This window comes from Nyctibius grandis, chromosome 8, assembly GCF_013368605.1.
Source record: "Nyctibius grandis isolate bNycGra1 chromosome 8, bNycGra1.pri, whole genome shotgun sequence".
Classification (NCBI taxonomy): Eukaryota; Metazoa; Chordata; class Aves; order Nyctibiiformes; family Nyctibiidae; genus Nyctibius; species Nyctibius grandis.
The window spans coordinates 45,115,538-45,132,979 of record NC_090665.1 but is presented as its reverse complement, the minus strand read 5'-3'; the positions used below and the strand labels follow the sequence as shown (position 1 = coordinate 45,132,979).

General features: G+C 41.8%; 1 protein-coding gene across 1 annotated transcript in view; it reads left to right on the top strand.

Moving 5' to 3' along the window:
- DAB1 (DAB adaptor protein 1) overlaps nt 1–17,442 on the top strand; it is a 345,879-nt gene that overhangs the window by 292,260 nt on the left and 36,177 nt on the right. Inside the window, exons 6-7 of the mRNA XM_068406705.1 lie at nt 15,263–15,394; nt 16,018–16,137. Of these exons, the coding sequence (XP_068262806.1) occupies nt 15,263–15,394; nt 16,018–16,137 (252 nt within the window). The remainder of the gene's footprint in view (nt 1–15,262; nt 15,395–16,017; nt 16,138–17,442) is intronic.

Genomic DNA, 17,442 nt, shown 5'->3' with positions numbered 1-17,442 from the left:
AGATTAAAATTCTCACTGTTGGCAGAAGATACTTTATTTAAAATGTACCAAAGGTACTTCTTGACTTCACTGGAAATCTGTTGGTTCTGGCATCTTTGACCAGAAATCGAGGTACAATTATGGATCTATAGTTATTCCTTGAAGCACGTGTGCTGGAGCAGATAAAATGTCAAACTGTCAAGTCTCTATCACTGAGTTTCTCTGAAAATTTAAAATAGAAATAAAAGAAGAAATTAATTTTATCTGCACTCTACTCGCTCTGCAGTGAGCAGAAGAGATGGTGTGATTAGTTCATGGAATTTTTGTGTTTGCCAGAGCATGGTGTGGGCCAGGAGACTGTTAATGGTCCCTGCCTGGGGCTCTTCCGGCTCCAGGCCAGAAGCTCCCAGAGGTGAGTTTTGTCCTCTTCATTTCTTTGAGACTGATCTTCCCAGAGTTCCTCTTCATGGCTTGTCTCAGGTGGAGCACTTTGTTAGTGTTGTTAATTTATCAGCTGGTTTTGAGTAACGTCCTTCTTCCTGGCCTCCCTGACTCTCATCTCTGGATTTTACCCCTGTGCTTCTAATTTGTCTTTCTCCTGCAGTTTTCATCTGGGATTTCCTGGGTCCTCTCTGTCCTTGATCTCTTTTTCTTTTCCTGCTGTGCTTTTTATCAGAGTTACTTCAATTGCAAATACAAATTTGGTTATTGTGTCAAAACAAATGATGCCAGCCCTGTCTCCTTCTGTTCAAATCTTGACCTGTCTCTCCAGCCCTCTCCTTACACGTTTAGCTAACAGTTCAAGCCTAACATGGCTAAACCGGGCCTTTTAATTCTGACTCCCAAGGGTCTTTCTCTGACCTCCTTTTCAGAGTGCTGAGGAAAATATTAGCATCATCTCTTATTCAGCCCTGTAACCTCAGCAGCCTTTTTTGACTCAACCTTGTTGTCGATTGTCACATCCAGGGTAGCTCCAGATCTTGCAGATTCTTCTTAACTGCTCTGAAATACAGCGTTTATTGTCATGCTTACAGTTAAAGCCCAGTCCTGTCTCTCTTCATCTTATGTCTCAATTGTTATATTTTTATTTGTCCTTGACAAATGTGACTTTTATTTTTGAAATCCACTGTGGCTGCCAAGATTGCTGTCTCAGCTTGTTCTTTTGATCACGTCACGCTTATCTTTGCATTCCTATGCTGAATCTACCTTCTGTATTTTATCATCCTATGGCCTAACTTTTTTCCCCGAGGCTCTTCATGGCAGTCTTTACTCCATCCACTCTCAAGGAGCCATTCCACAGTACCAGCTTTCATCGTTCGTTTATTCAGTTTTCAAATAAATGACGCTGAGCCTCTTCCCATCCTGCCCATCATACTTTGGAGGAGTTCTTTGCACATACTCATGCAGTACCCCCTTATTTTTTCTTCAGATCCCTCCTTAAAACACTCCCATGCTAGAAACTTGTTAAACTCAGTGGTGCTGTGACTGCTGGTGCCCTCTGATCACAGCTTGTCATGTAGAGCTGGGCTGCCTCTTGCAGTCACCCCCTTGTCATTTGTCTGGATGAGGACAGCCCATGTAGTGGCTTGTAGATCCAGCCCATGAAATGATTCTTTTGGCTGTCTGTGGTGACCTTGCAGAGGTGTGGATTGAGGAGTGGTTGCACGGGTCAAATCAGCCATGCCTTCTACCGTGTCAGCCTGGCATTTCAGGGGTGAGCCGCCCGCAGTGTACTCACCCAGGAGGAAGGGGCTGAGGAGTGATGGAGGACGTCTTCCAGCGCAGTGAGTGAAAGGCTTCTTCGTGACCAGGGTTTATGAGGAGGAGCTACTGTGGTTATGCGTCTCAGAGATATTCCAAGGGGCACCTTAGCTTTCAGTGGTTGGAATTAAAGTATAAACTTTCTGGGGTTACCTTTTAATTCAGGGTTTTTTTAGTCAGAATTACCTGTTTATAGGAACTTTTTGTCAGAAATGTTGGGTCTTGGACCATGCTGAGGACTTCTAAGGACGGCAGTGATAAAAATATTACATAATGACAATAAACAGCATACTGAAAAACAGCAAAGTTAAATTTTGCATGTACATTTGCAAATGGTGACAGCTGTGGCCTTTCTTATGCATTACGGGAATTGTATGCATTGTCTGCAGCTTCTGCCTGTGAAAGATCCCTCTGGCCAACTGCGAGTCTTGCCCTGTTGCTTGGCATTTTCCCATCTTTCTACTTGTAAATATGAATAGTAAGACATGGCATTTTCTGTTCTACATGCAATAAATATATCTAATGAGAATATGGCAGAGTGTAGGGGACTTAAAAACCCTGTGTATTACTCTTGTAAGGTATTTATAGCCTTCTGGTACTTCAAAAGGGAAACAATAACACATTTCATATATAACATTTGACAGCAAAATGTAAATGTCAGGAGAACCTACTTCCATAATTACATCCCTTATTGACTATTGTAATTCATTTCTTACTGGCTTTCCAAACTGCACCCTAGACAGTTTGGATGGTTCAGAGCGCACCACTGGGATTTTTTAATAGCCACAAGCTCATGGAGATACATTTTATAGGTGCCCAGTTTGCTGTACGAAGGTTGTGAAAGCCTTATGTATTATGACAGTTTTGTCCCTGTGAAAAAAAATATCCCAAAGGCAAAACTCAGGTGTGATTTTGCACATCGTGAAGTCTGAATGTTTTGGGATGAGGAGCTTTGGTTTGAGCCTTACATCTTTCCTTCTAACACTTGGCATACAGAGGAAGGCTGAAATTTCTGTCCTTCCTCTCACCTGGAAATACTCTGACCTGCAGCACAGTTTAGCCTTCTGAAGGCAGGAACTGCTTCTGATGCTAATTGGAATAAAGATAAAATAAAGCTATTCCAGATGTTTTATCCAAACTGAAAGAATTTGTGGGAATTTTTGTAGTTGTATTTTTCAGTGCGAAAAGGGTAAAAATTGGATTGCTTTCAAAAAGGCAGAAAATAAGATTTTATTACTTTAGTGATGGTCTCATTTGGCTGTATATGGCCTCCTGTTGTTTAAGCCAAGCACCCCAGGATGGATTTAAGAAAGGGAGGTGTGTGTTATGGTATGGGGAACCTCACAATATGTGTTCCCCGTCGCCATATGGCTTCCGTTGCGTATGGGTGAGGTATCGGTCTGTAGAGCTGTTGTAGTAAAAATTACTGTGTAAATACTTTCAGTGTCGTTTAGCGTTAATGTTTGGTGTACTTAAGCAGAATTTTGGGTGAATTTTACTAAAAACTTGAAAGTCAACTTTTGGTTATAAAGATGTGTGTTGTTATGGATCCCGTTATGCAGTGGAGCTGCACTGCATCCCTCCGGTGAGGTGTTGTCCCATGGCAGAAAACTCAACATATAGAGTTGTTTTGGGTTTTTTTGCCTATATTAACTACTGGTTTGTGACTCAGATAAATAAATTAGGACACGAAAGCCACATTGTAGTCCCACTGACTCCAGCTGTGACTTTTGCCTTGTAGAAGAGCACCCAAAATACAGAGGTGCTTGAGGTGAGGGAGTTGTTTGCAAGTGCTGTTATTTTTAAGCCAGGTTAATGCATTAACTAGAAAAATGAAAGAAAAAACACCAGAAAAAAAATTCAGGCCTGCTTTCAGCACACACTGAATTATAGCGGCTGGATTTCAAACTGCTCGGGAAAGGATTTAGCAAGAGAAATGCTGACATAATAATAGCACAGGCGGCTGAGATGCACTGAAACCTCCCCGGAGCGGTGGGGGACCTTCGGTGGGTGCCATAAGAGAAAGTTACATCCCCCTTTGAAATCTGCTGTTCCTTCCCCTCGGAGGTGGCTGGGAAGCGTTACGCCCCAGGTGTGCTGGTGATTTTCCTGCCTTTTTAGTGCATTTTATCTGGTAGGCTGCTCTGCAATTTTCCGTTTGCCCCGGTAATAGCAATACTACCGACGGTGGTTCTGAATTTGTGTGCTAACTCGTAGGCTGTTTAACCTCTCCTATTGCCGGGGTCAGATGCAAGGGAGACAGATGACCTTCGCTGTCAGTGTAATGGGAGAGGGAAACTACAGGAAGGTTTACTTCTAAAGTTACCTGGAGTTTGCGGGATGATAGCAATAGATCTCTATTGGCAGTAAAAACAGTGGATGATGTTCTGCCCTCAGGGACACTTTTGTGTTTACAAGGAGTTTGGCAAGAGCTTTTTTCAATCTGATAGTCCAGGGAGACAAGTAAATGCCTTTCCTTCCACTTATTCTATGTAATAAGTGGCCCTGTGGAAGAAGAGGAGGAAAGACAGCGATTTCCACTGGATGCTCTTATTTGTCAACAGTTACCCAACAGAAATACCTGCTTTTGTTCTTGTCTTTCAGTTGAATAAGTAATAAATTCCAGATACCAATAGATTTTTGTAGATTTTTGCTTAATATATAAATAACTGTTCATAAAAGTTGTCTTCCTAAATGAGGCAATTGTACTCATAACCTTCCTGCTTTCTGCACTGTGTGCTCAGCGTGCAGGCAGCCCTGTGTCGCAGAGCCGAAGGGCTGGAACAGCATCTCCTGTTGTGCTACCCAGCACCTGGTGGTAATCGTGGAGCTACAGCAGTGCCTAATGTGTCCCTGCATGGTAACACTCTAGAAAAAGCAGCATTTAATGGACTCTAGCTGTCTCTACTGTTAATACTTTTTAATCCTTTGTGGTTCCCATCCTAATTCTGTATCGTTGTACTCCCAGTGAAGCAAGCAACTACATTCCTGCAGATTTTAAAGGGAGTGTTGTGAAATAGGTGAGGCAGAGCACTAATTAATTTGAGTGCCTTGACATTTAAAACAGATGAGAAATCTGGGTGTCTGAAAATATTGCATATGGCTCCTAGCTCCTGCTCTGCATAGCTCTGAGTATTTTTTTTTTCTTTTTAGGTAGTCAAAATATGGATCTGAATCCAATTTTTTTGATCATGTCCTTGCTTTTAAAAAGGCTGAGTTGGTTTGTCGAAGGTTTTATAGCCTTATGGGATCTTTAATTAGCCAAATGTGCTCCTGCGAATGATACACGAATTTGGAAGTATTTTAAAGTGTAAAGCATGTGAGTGTAACCTGTACATGCATACGGCTTAGTGCTGAGCAGTGCTGAGGTTGAAGTAATGAGGAAGTTCAGTTTTGATTAGGAGAAGTAGAAGACATGCTGTGCACAGAAGTTGTAAAGGATGGGGGAGAGCTGAAGGAATAAGTAGTAGAAAACAAGCCAGTGAAGGGCTCTACTGCTTGCATTTAAGTGAGGGCAGCACTGCCTGATGGCTTTTCTTAAGGGCAGACCCTGCGTGACACCCGCTGCCAGGACAGAAAAGCAAGGCAAGGAGAGAGAAAAGCAAGTGTAGTTGAACTGTGCTCTCCGCTGGGCCACGTCTGCGTGCGGCCTGTTTAATCGAAGTTTGCTTTTGGAGATTTTAATTAGCAGGAGAAGACTAAAACCAAACATTCGACCTGTTTTACATGGAAATGAGCAGGGAAGAAGGAACTCTGGACATCACAATGTGCAAACAGGAGCTTTAGGATTCCCTTTTGGAAGGTGCCAGGGCAGAACTTATAAATACTCTCCATTGCCTGAGTTGAAATGTAGGACTGTGGTCACACAGTGTGTCAAGCACCTGCTGAATGCGACTCCAGTAATTCCTACCTCGGGATAATGCAGGGGGAAAAAAACGAAATCAAGCCAAAAATTACCTGCAAACTCTGTTCTTTTTTAGAGTCTGTTTGAGGTTTGCCTTTTACGTTTTATTTTATCCTTATCTTAGGGCTTCATCGTGTTTCTGTGGATGGTTTATATCCTAGGTTAAGCGTCTGTTGTGAGACCTGAACAAATGAAGGAGTGGCACATTTATAGGATTATCTGAAGTTTGTTTGTACATGCAACTGTAACTCAGAGAATCATAGATTCATAGAATCCTTTTGATTGGAAAGGGCCTTTAAGATCATCAAGTCCAACCATTAACCCAGCACTGCCAAGTCCACCACTAAACTATGTCCCTAAGCACCAAACTATTTCCTCTTTTTTTCTGTAGGAAGACTGAAAATAAAATGGCATGAAGTGTCAGTATGGCTTTTATGGCCAGGATGGTAGTTAATGATACGGTTTCTGAATTGTAAAGCCCGTCGCTCCGGAGTCATGTGGTGCTAACCTGCAGGTGCACTTGGAGGGGTGGCTGACACACCGGAAGGCTGCGCAGCCATTCAGAGAGACCTGGACAGGCTGGAGAGTTGGGCGGGGAGAAATTTAATGAAATATAACAAGGGCAAGTGTAGAGTCCTGCATCTGGGCAAGAACAACCCCATGTACCAGTACAAGTTGGGGGCAGAGCTGTTGGAGACCAGCGTAGGGGAAAGGGACCTGGGGGTCCTAGTGGACAGCAGGATGACCATGAGCCAGCAGTGTGCCCTTGTGGCCAAGAAGGCCAATGGCATCCTGGGGTGTATTAGAAGGGGTGTGGTTAGCAGGTCGAGAGAGGTTCTCCTCCCCCTCTACTCTGCCCTGGTGAGGCCGCATCTGGAGTATTGTGTCCAGTTCTGGGCCCCTCAGTTCAAGAAGGACAGGGAACTGCTAGAGAGAGTCCAGCGCAGAGCCACGAAGATGATTAAGGGAGTGGAACATCTCCCTTATGAGGAGAGGCTGAGGGAGCTGGGTCTCTTTAGCTTAGAGAAGAGGAGACTGAGGGGTGACCTCATTAATGTTTATAAATATGTAAAGGGCAAGTGTCATGAGGATGGAGCCAGGCTCTTAGTGACATCCCTTGACAGGACAAGGGGCAATGGGTGCAAGCTGGAACACAGGAGGTTCCACATAAATATGAGGAAAAACTTCTTTACGGTGAGGGTGACGGAACACTGGCACAGGCTGCCCAGAGAGGTTGTGGAGTCTCCTTCTCTGGAGACATTCAAAACCCGCCTGGACGCGTTCCTGTGTGATATGGTCTAGGCAATCCTGCTCCGGCAGGGGGATTGGACTAGATGATCTTTCGAGGTCCCTTCCAATCCCTAACATTCTGTGATTCTGTGTGATCAGCAGCCTTCAGGCACCTTCAACACAGGCGTCGTTATAACGCTCTGTGATTGTACACCTCCAGTTATGGAATAGTCTGAGATCTTACAATACTGATAGAGGTTGTTCTTTAGTCTTTTCAAAGAGTTGGCCATCACCTCAAAGGCCAGTTCTGTGTTGAGAAGAATATCCAGCAGCTCAGACGTCTCTGCTGGGAACCAGGAGGATTTCTCATGCTAGTGTATTTCAGAAAATATAGTAGTAGAGAAGGGTGACCCCAGGATGAAAGGCCTACCTGTTTATGGTCCCCTATAGTTGCAATGTATAAAATATAACTTAGGTTTAATAGTAATTGCACAAGGATTTTAGACTTAGCTAGCTACTTTCACTCCTGATACACTAAAAAGTCGAAAAACCTTTGAAGTGAAGATACGAAATTAGCCACATGTGTGTTCCAGTTTTGTTTTGTTCCTTTCACAAGTTCATATACCTAATAAATGTATCATCTGCATGAGCGACTTCGCATTTGCTTCCTTAGACAATGAACAATAACTAAATTCATGACTGGTCTTTGTCAGACATTATTACAAATTATGAGAGCCAGGCAGAAGTTTATTACCGTAGTGGTATTTTCTTTCACAAATGAGGTTCTTGGAACATCCAGCTAGCTCAGTATCGTACATCCATTCATCACAATTAGACTGCTGCACCGGCCGAGTGAAGTCCCGCTAACTTAATTATTGAGTCCCGGTGTGTGCCGGGGTCTGGGGTGAGGGCAGCTCCAGGCCAGCCGAGAGCACCGCTGCGCATGTGTGTCACAGGAGGCACAAACGGGACAGAATGACAGAATCAGTCGGGTTGGAAGAGACCTCTGGGATCATCGAGTCCAACCATTGCCCTGACACCACCATGTCAACTGGACCATGACACTAAGTGCTATGTCCAGCCTTTTCTTAAACACATCCAGAGATGGTGACTCCACCACCTCCCTGGGCAGCCCGTTCCAGTGTCTAGTGACCCTTTCTGAGAAGAAATTCTTCCTAATGTCTAACCTGAACCTCCCCTGGTGAAGCTTGAGGCTATGTCCTCTTGTCCTATTGCTAGTTGCCTGGGAGAAGAGGCCACTTGTGTTTGCTCCCTGAAGAATTTGCTGCTCTTGCTGCCCAGGTGAGATGCAGGCAGTAGCAGGATACCTTTTTCATCGAGCAAAGGAAATGGTAAGGATCAGTTCAGATTTTAGCTGAGGCTGAAGTACCCTTTTAAGTACTCTTCCCAAGTCCCACCAAACAGGCTCCTACCTGGGGTGCTTTTGCTGAGTGCTTTCCTTTGTACAGGGTGAATTGGAGTGTACGGATGGAGCTCAGTCTAGCACTTCACCTGAAGACTTGCTTATCCTTACACATACAATTATGCTCACTCACTTTTGCCCTTCCTGACTCAGCTGCCCGTTGCCATGTAAACTTGGGAAGTCGCATCATCTGTTTTTTGCTTCAGTCTCCTCGGTTGCAGGAAGAGAATGGCTCTCTAAGAGTTTATTATTGTTATTAAGAGGAAATTAAATTTACACGTTTGGGTGCTTTGGTTTGTTGCCCTGGAGGGCCTGAGTCTGTGGTAACTGGCCTAAATGTGTCTTGATTCTTTTCTTTATCAGCACCGTATTTGATGTGCCCCTTTGTGATACATAGACCAAGCTTTGATCTGTGTATAATCTGAAAGCGTGCTTTTTGTGCCAAGTGTTTTTATTGCAAAGCTTGTGCACTGAAACGCCTTTGAGAAGTTGGCACTTGGAAAAGTCTTCCTTTAGGTTATTGTCTGCAAAATCAGTGTGTGTGGAAGAAGCACAGGGATTAGACAGATTTATTTTCTTCTCATTGTGAAGACATGCTCAAAGGCTGCCATCTGAGGAGTCCCTTCAGGCTTGGAGGACGCTCCAAAGGTTGCATTTTCCTTTTCTGCTCCTATTGTTGTTTTTTCAGATGGAATGTCCGTAGCCTATTGCTGAGCCCAAACTCCATGAGTGGCTTTGGGTTAAAAAGATTAAGGACCATTCATTTTGGCTGCGTAGTACATAGCACGTGTTCAGTCTCCCTCAGCAGAAGGGTTCGGTTCTCGTTCCATGGTAGTATGGTCAGTTTATACTCTTTTATGATCAAAACTGATCATCTTGGCCAGTGACTGGAAACACCTCCCGATACTGGAATCTTTATAACCACAAGAGGTTTCTAGTGGGTTTTGCTTTTCAGGTATTCATATGTGACATTTATTTTTGAAAGCTGAATTGAAATGATACTTTGTTCCAAGACTGCTTGCTGTTCTAGTACGAATTCAGTATTTTGGTAATTTGCTAAGCTTAAACTGCACTGCTTTCTTCTTTTTCTAGATCGAAGTAGGTGAAATTTTCCACATGTTGTAATAAATGTTTATATAACAGATTTTTTGGTCTATCAAGTGTTTAACCACACCAACCACTACCACGTTTAAGCCAAATTACTGTGGTCTGTCATATATTGTTTATTCTGCTGTCCTCTCCACATGGACATGCAACTGGAGTACTCATCGTGGTAGGAAAGGACTGTCACATTTGAAATACGATGTTTCCTATTTGCCTTTTGTTTAGGCACAGCTTCTGAAGCTGTTTCTCTTGCGAGCGCTGTTTTTCCTCCTTTCCTCAAATGTCCCCTCTTGTATTATATAGCTTGGGTGAACTGCTCCCCTCGTGCCTTTCTGACCAATGGGAGCAGAATCCAAACAATTTTTTGTATTATTTTGGCCCATTTTCCAAAGATGAATAAGAAAGAAAAAGGATAACGAGAAGCATCTGCCCACTGGAGGCAGAGGAGACAGCAGCAGTGACATGGCGATTTGCAGCAGCCCGTCACCAACTGAGAAATCAGCAGCAGTGATAAATTCACAAGGTGGGTTGCAAAGCCTTGTCAGGTTGGATTTAGCTGCCTCTAACAGCAACCTGCAAGTTCTGTCTCTCCGTTTACACTTTAGCAACACCCACAGTGCCAGTGAAATGTTTTTATACTGCGCCGAGTGCTCAGGAACCACCAGGGAGGCAGGGAAAGGCTGTGGGTGAACGCATAGATGGTGGTGGGGCAGCATTGGCTTTTCGGGTGGGTAAGCTCTGTCACCACCCTTGCTCTCGGTCACCCTGTGCTGTGCCCAGCAGTAGTTTGCAGGGAGTTTGGTGTCATCAGTAACAGTAGCTCTGAAACACACTGAACTGCGTTCTCTTCACTGTTTCAGATTAAGCTGAAAATTTCATCACTGGTTAGGAGAAGGTGTTTCCCCCCCATCTTGCTCGTTCCTTGCGCATCTCAGTAGGCTGATGCCTTGCCACCCCATCTGCCACCCAAATACTAAGTTCCAGAAAACCACACAGGAAAGTTTGTGGTGCAAATATGATTCATTGATTCATTTTCAATTTCATTGACATTTGAGATAGTTGACTTTTCCCCCAGATTGTCTGTACGCAGTCCCATTGAAATGTACTTGCCTCTAGAGGGAAAGGAAGTTGGAAGGTTCACAACTGCTTAACAGGTATCCATGCACCATTAATGGATACCAGGGAAAGGTCCATGCCAGCAAGGGTTTTTTTGGGGTTTGGATGGGGTTTTTTTTAGGGGACTTCTCTCCATCCTTGCCTGAAAGTTATAAACTTAGATGGGTCTGGGATTCGAATCTTCAGCTGTAGAGAATGTAGGCATTTCACATCTGCTCCTTAAGTGTGTATTTGACTGTGGTATGTTTGTGATGGAGATGAGCAGCTCCAGACCACCTCTACTAAGTGCATTTTAATGAAGCAGCAGAGAGGAATTGCAGCACAAACATAGGCAATTAGAGGAATGCTTGTGACCAGTTGTTGTCGCCATGATCCCTGCAGATCTCAGCTTAAACAAACAGGAATTGTAAGGAAATGGCCATGAAGAACATCTGACAAAGTGCTGTAGTATGCAAATCTTGAGCACCGTTGAGGAACACAGCAGCCTCCTCAGAGTAGTGGAGGAGCTGGCTGCACGTCTGTGCCACTCTGGTGTTTCTTTCACCAATGAGATAAAATTCATCTCAGAACCACTCACCTGTCTTACAGTTCATTGTTTTCACTTAATGTGTTGCAGTAAATAATGTGGTCACCGTACTCCTGCACTTGGGGCTTGTTAAGCTTGTTGTTAACGCATTGCTGTAATTTTCCACGTTAGGTTCAGTTTCCACGATTTGTTCAGTAGTTCTCCTAAATGTGCAGGACCTGATTTCCTAGCGTGCTGCTGAGCAATCGCAGTGTGAGTTGGGGTATGGGGGACTTGCATATAGACAGCAATATGACTGAAACTATAGTTCATAAAGTTATTTTATGATGAATCCTTTAAAGATTTTGCAGTTCGGTGAGTAACTTTGATGTTTGGGGAGCTTTAAGTGGCATGCAAAATGTATTACTGCTTATTGAGATGTGATAGAAGTGAGTAGACAGGAAAAGAAATGCAGAGGATGCTTGGGCCGTGTCTGTCACCCTCATCCCAGTACTGAGAGAGTGGAAGTTACAACAGCGGAGCTGTCAGTTGATACCACTTGTCTGAAAACAGGCTCACCATTTAGTTATTCAAGGTGAAAGGCTGTGCAACTTAAATCCCTGTGAAACTTGTCCGTGTAGATATAATATTGTGTGGTACATGCTACCTGCTTTTGGGGGGGCGGCTTTTATAGGAGGCTTTGCAGCTTGCAGGATATTTTTTGTTGTGGCTCTTAACACCGTGCCCCGGGCTCCACTAAATAGACAACCTCATTAAAAGAGAAATAGCGATAGTAAAGCAGTGACTTTCTCATGCCATCTAACTCACATATTTGACATGATTGCTGGACCCTCCAAGTACTTAATTGATTGACTTAATTGATTTAGTGGCACTGAAGGCTACAGCGTGGAAATAAAGGGGCAAGATGAGGATAAGGGGTGAAAAAATTTATGATAGGTGCCGAGGAGCCTGAGGGAAATTAGAAATGCTACAGATCTCAGAGGCAGCTAAATCAATTCAATGTGATGTACAGGGAGCAACCTGGGGGAAGAGGAGAAGCGGGGGATAGGGTGGAGAAAAGGAGAGAAAATGATGGCTAGTGGGAGAGACTGGAGTAAGCTTAAGGGGAAGAGGGAGGACAGCAGCCGTGTTGGAGGTGGGTATTTTGGACTTCTTTAACACCAGAAAAAAACTTCCTAGTGTATGAATAAAATGTAGTAATGACATCATGTTTAGCCTAAAAAGGACGCGTGCATTACGGGACTTAGTTATCCTGTTTGAGACTTTATCTGGGCTTGCATTTAAAATCCTCAACATTTGCAACAGTGACTAAAGTCACAGGAGACCTAAAATAATTTGGAGGCTATGTACAGTGGATTTTTTTTAACAGCTGAAGCTTAAATGTTAAATTACTTTCTAATCTGTGCAATATTTAATTGGCTGTATTGAACCATAATACAAATTAAGTCTTCTCTATAATTTGTTCTGTCGTACTGCAGCCCTCCAAAACAATTTGATACCTCACTTATGAATTGGTAAATGGCTCGTAGCAGCACTCAGCAGCAATACAGTAAAAACATCAAACAGTGTGTGATGGAATCCATCAGTGTGGGCGTACGGGGGTGTCATAAACATCCCTGAGTTAGGAAGTAATTCTTTTATGTGCTTCTGACCCACTAGAGACAGGATTAAGTCATGGTAAAACGTTGAAGAAATAAAAAAAAATAGAGGCTGGGGAGAAATAGGGGCAGATCAGCTTGTGAATGTTAACTGTTGAGCACTGACCAGCAGTTCTGCTCTAAGCAATTTTGTGTGGCTTTTGTCTCATTTTCTTTTGAAAATGTTTGTGTCGTGTATCAAGGGGGTGGCTACATGTGAGCAGTTACCAACGGAGGGGTAAAGGTGACATTTCTATTGGTTGGTCTCATTTTATGGGACAGATTTATCTGTGTGACACACCAGATGCAAATCTAACCCAAACATGCAAAGACTGTATTTATAGCTAGCCTCAAATGTATGTCTCTGCTGGTGGCTGGAGGAGAAGGTGTTTCTCCTCCTGCTGTCCCTTCTGCTGTCCTTCGCTCCAGTGCATGTCTCACTGCTGCGAAGGGCCGTGTGGGGTACGGGGCAGGCTGCGTCCTCAAGACAAAGATTTACGAAAAGGATGCAGTTCTCATCTTGCATTTTATGGTGGTAAATCTCCACTGACTGCAACAGGAGTGTCATTGCTGCTTGGAAAGAGCAAAGAACGAGGCACTCGTTAAATAATATTTAAAATAGAGTATTGGGATATGTGGAAAGGACGCATTAGATGAAGCAAGGGCTGTGAAAGCACAGGTTCGAAGAAGTGTTTATATCTACATTTGAGTACAGATGTGTGTATGCAACATTGCATTTCATGTGTATGTTCCAACTCAGCGTCCCTCAAACAGATGAAAAACTCTTGCTAAACACTCCATACAGTAAAATACGTGAAAGGATAATGTTGCAGTCACCTTTACTTAATTTGTACATCTATTGATACAGTAAGTAAAATATCATAACCATTAAAAATGTAATGATTTTCGAATGGTTAATGAAGGTTCCCAAATAAATTGGAGTGTCTCCATCTGCTGACTTACATTGTGGGGGATACTTTTCCATGGTAGAATGATCTTCAAATTTAATTCCATGAGGAAGGAACCTGATCACAGTTTAATTTCAGTGCAAAACGCTGTCTGGCAATCAATAAAGCAATGCCAAAGAACTTTGATTTAATAGGAGCCAGAGATAATGTTCCCTGTCATATGCAGAATAGAGCGATGGGAGCATTTCATTTCATTGTAACAGATAGCATGCAACTTGGTTTTCAGAAAAACCTAATAAATCAATATCCCTGTATTATCTAAGTAAGGTCCCATCGTTAATTTTAAATGCTTAACGCATTGAGAGAGTCTGAAGTGCACCTTCATCTTAGCCACGCTCAGCCTGAAGCCAATGGCAACACTTCCATTTTCCTCCGAGCGAGCAATCTTGATCTTGGGAAGTTAGGAGCCATTTACTGCGAAATGAAAATGAAACACGTCCAGTCTTTTGTTTTATATGTAGTCATCTGTCTCTTGCTTGCTGCCTCTCCTTTTAAATTTCAGTCCCTGTTGTACAGAAGCCTCATCGCTTGTCACTTGCCCTGCACGCGCTCAGCAGTTTCGCTTCTACACACACACATCCTCTCCGGTTCTGAATTTTAAAATGTTTTCTTAAAACTCTAAAAATAACTGGTTGTTTAGAGATTGCCTGGGTACCATGCTGGTTTTCAAAATGTGCTTTTCTCGAAACCAGCAGGAATCTGGACCTCAAAAGAATTCTTTGTGAGGCTTTGCCTGCTCTCAGAAATAGCATTATCCCTAGGTGATATAAGAGCAGGTCAATATATCAGAAGGCAGAAACTCAAAGTAAGAGATTGTTTTAGATAAACTTCTCAAGGGCATTATTCTAAGTAGAAATACTTAAGTAATATTTTGGTAATAAAATACTATTTAGGCCAGAGTGAGAAAGACACTGGCACTCTGAGACATGCTTATAGGAGTCTCAGATTCATGGCCTGGCTCTGGGGAGAGTTTTACTCACACATTTAAAACAAAATTGAGTCTTTTTATTATTACAATTAACCAAAGTGGGATTTTAAATAAAAAGTGAACTTTTGCATTTAGCATTGATTTCAAGTTGGATGATGCATTTCTGTGAATTTTCTGGGAAAATGAATTTTTGGAGTTACTGCTTTAAATGAAATATCGCTTGCTGGCTGACGCTGAGTGTTGCAGAGGTAAAGCAAGTCTGGTGCAGGTTCCTAGAGAAACTGGATGTCTCAGCTCTAGCTCTGCAGCCCCCCCAGATCAGTCTGTCCTCAGGCTCGCCCTGTAGGAAGCTACGGGTAGTTGCTGCTTCTTTTATATGCCTACAACTATTGAGTCTGTGCCTAGGGTGCTGTGTAGGTAGTAACTAGGTAACATGCTATTTTCTATTGAATTATATCTCACCAAAAGATACCAAGAAAAATATTCTATTGAAGCTTTTAGTCAAATTATTAAAGCAAATTTATAAAGATTTCAGATATTAATTGATGTTGATACCAGGTTATGTTTGTTTGGTTTAATTCCATAGGTGTGTTGACATTGAGGTAAAGTACTGATGAAAGAGAAATTATACAGTTTTTAATAGAACATTTTTGATGGATATTTCTTACTGTGTTTTTTTTTAATAGCTACTACAGCACCACCATGCAGTTCATGAAATTTCGTACATCGCAAAGGATATCACAGACCATCGAGCGTTTGGATATGTATGTGGAAAAGAGGGAAATCATAGATTTGTGGCAATAAAAACAGCCCAGGCGGTAAGTATCAGATCACTGTCATTTTCTCAGTGTAACTCAATAGCAAAGCCGTGTTCATAAGCAGCTGTTCAAGAGGCCAGTCTTGTCATGTTTATGATTGTGCTAGACTTGTCACAGTGTCTGCTTAGCTGTTCTTAAATAGCAAATTAATGAAGCCAACTTGAGAAAAAGGGAATGTATTTCTCTATTTCTGATTTTTGATGATGTATTTTTTTATAATTAGTTATTGTTTTCCTTTCTACCTAAACTGGACTGGGTACAGATATGTTTGGGTTTATTCGTATACTTATTTAAATAGAAAGTGATAGGTATCAAATAGCTACTTTGCATATAGTCTATTGCATTTCCATGGTGTCAGAAACTACTAATAAATATGCCTTTATATTCATATATGGCTTTTATATTCATAATGCCTTTTGTATTCATAATTATAATTATCATTAATTTGCAAATATAGTTAGTTCGATAGAAATTAGCCCAAGCCTGGATGCTAAGGTAGAAGTTAATTCTGTATGAAGTTCTCTCCAATTGCGGAGATGCTATAACTGCTCTATGAGCAGGATGGGATAACAGGTGTATATTTTCCTGTATAGAAACCTTCCTTCCTGTTTTTGCTTCCGTAGGCTGAACCTGTAATTCTGGACCTGCGAGACCTGTTTCAGCTCATCTATGAACTGAAACAAAGGGAAGAAATGGAAAAAAAGGCACAAAAGGACAAACAGTGTGAGCAAGCGGTATACCAGGTACACGCATAAGCTTAGATTACTGCCAAGAACAGTATGGTTTGAAGTATCCCCCCAAAGCTGCTCCAAAGAGGCACTGAGCATCCTCAGCATTTCTTAACAGCAGTGGGTTTGGATGGTGCTAGCTTCAAATGGATAAATACGAACCTAACAGCCATCGTGAGCTCAGAAATAGAATTAAACAGTGATGAAAACTATCACTTGGGGTACGATGAACATGTTTAGCAACTGGAAATGATCTGTTCATTTCCTGCATAGTGTTTCTTCTAATTCAGAAGGAAAACTTTAATGAAGGTCAGTGTGTTGTAAGTCAGGTTTTTAACAGTGTCTAATACTTTAGGGAAGATTCAATATACTTCTGAATGTGTGTACTTGAATCAAATCGAATAAGGTGCAGATTGTTAAACTTGGATGAAATTTGAATAAAGTTACTTTGTACAGTAATGTGACTTTATCTGTATCCTAAAGAAAGAAAACTACATACTTACCTGCCCATTTTGCTTATTTCTTTACTGTCCTTTAATTTCTGAATACAGTCTTTTATCTCTACTGTTTATGTTCTTTGCTTTTACTGCCTGTCCTTGTACTTTGCTGTAGACAATTTTGGAAGAAGATGTAGAAGATCCTGTATACCAGGTAATTTCTGAAGCTGTATGGCCTTGGAGTTTCAGAAATGACTAGATATATGTTATCTTCAAACAGAGCCAAAACCTTTAACAAGATGTTTTGAAATTTACTGAGATAGGTCTTCTGAGAAACTTGTAAGATTTTTACAAGAAGTAGCATATTTAGAGATCAAGCTGTAAGTAATAGCACAATATATCTGTATAGAATAGAATATTTCAGTTGGAGTATAGGAATATTAGATTAAATATGTCATAAATATTTCCTAAGATGTGGCGTGTGAGTCCAGATTTTAAGTTTCCAAATGAGATTTGTCATCATTTTTGAATACAAACTCTAACTGAAAAGGGAGTTACTTTGAGAATAAGGAAGGTGACATCTTGTTCTGGTAGTAATAAATTGACATTTTGTTTTTGTCTTCTGTGGGGCCAGAATTTAATTCAGAGAAGTGAATATTTGGAAAAAAAAACAACAGTGGAATTGATGTTGTAACACACTCCTCTGCTGGTGTTTGGGCTATGATTTAATAATAGATTTGAAATTTAAGTCTTGTTTCATTCAAGCAAAATGTCTGGGAGCAAAGATGATTATCAGAAATATGACAATATATTCATGTCCAATACCCTACTGAGTGTGAGGAAGAAAAAGATGTAATTTTATTCTCATGTTTTTATGCTGAAA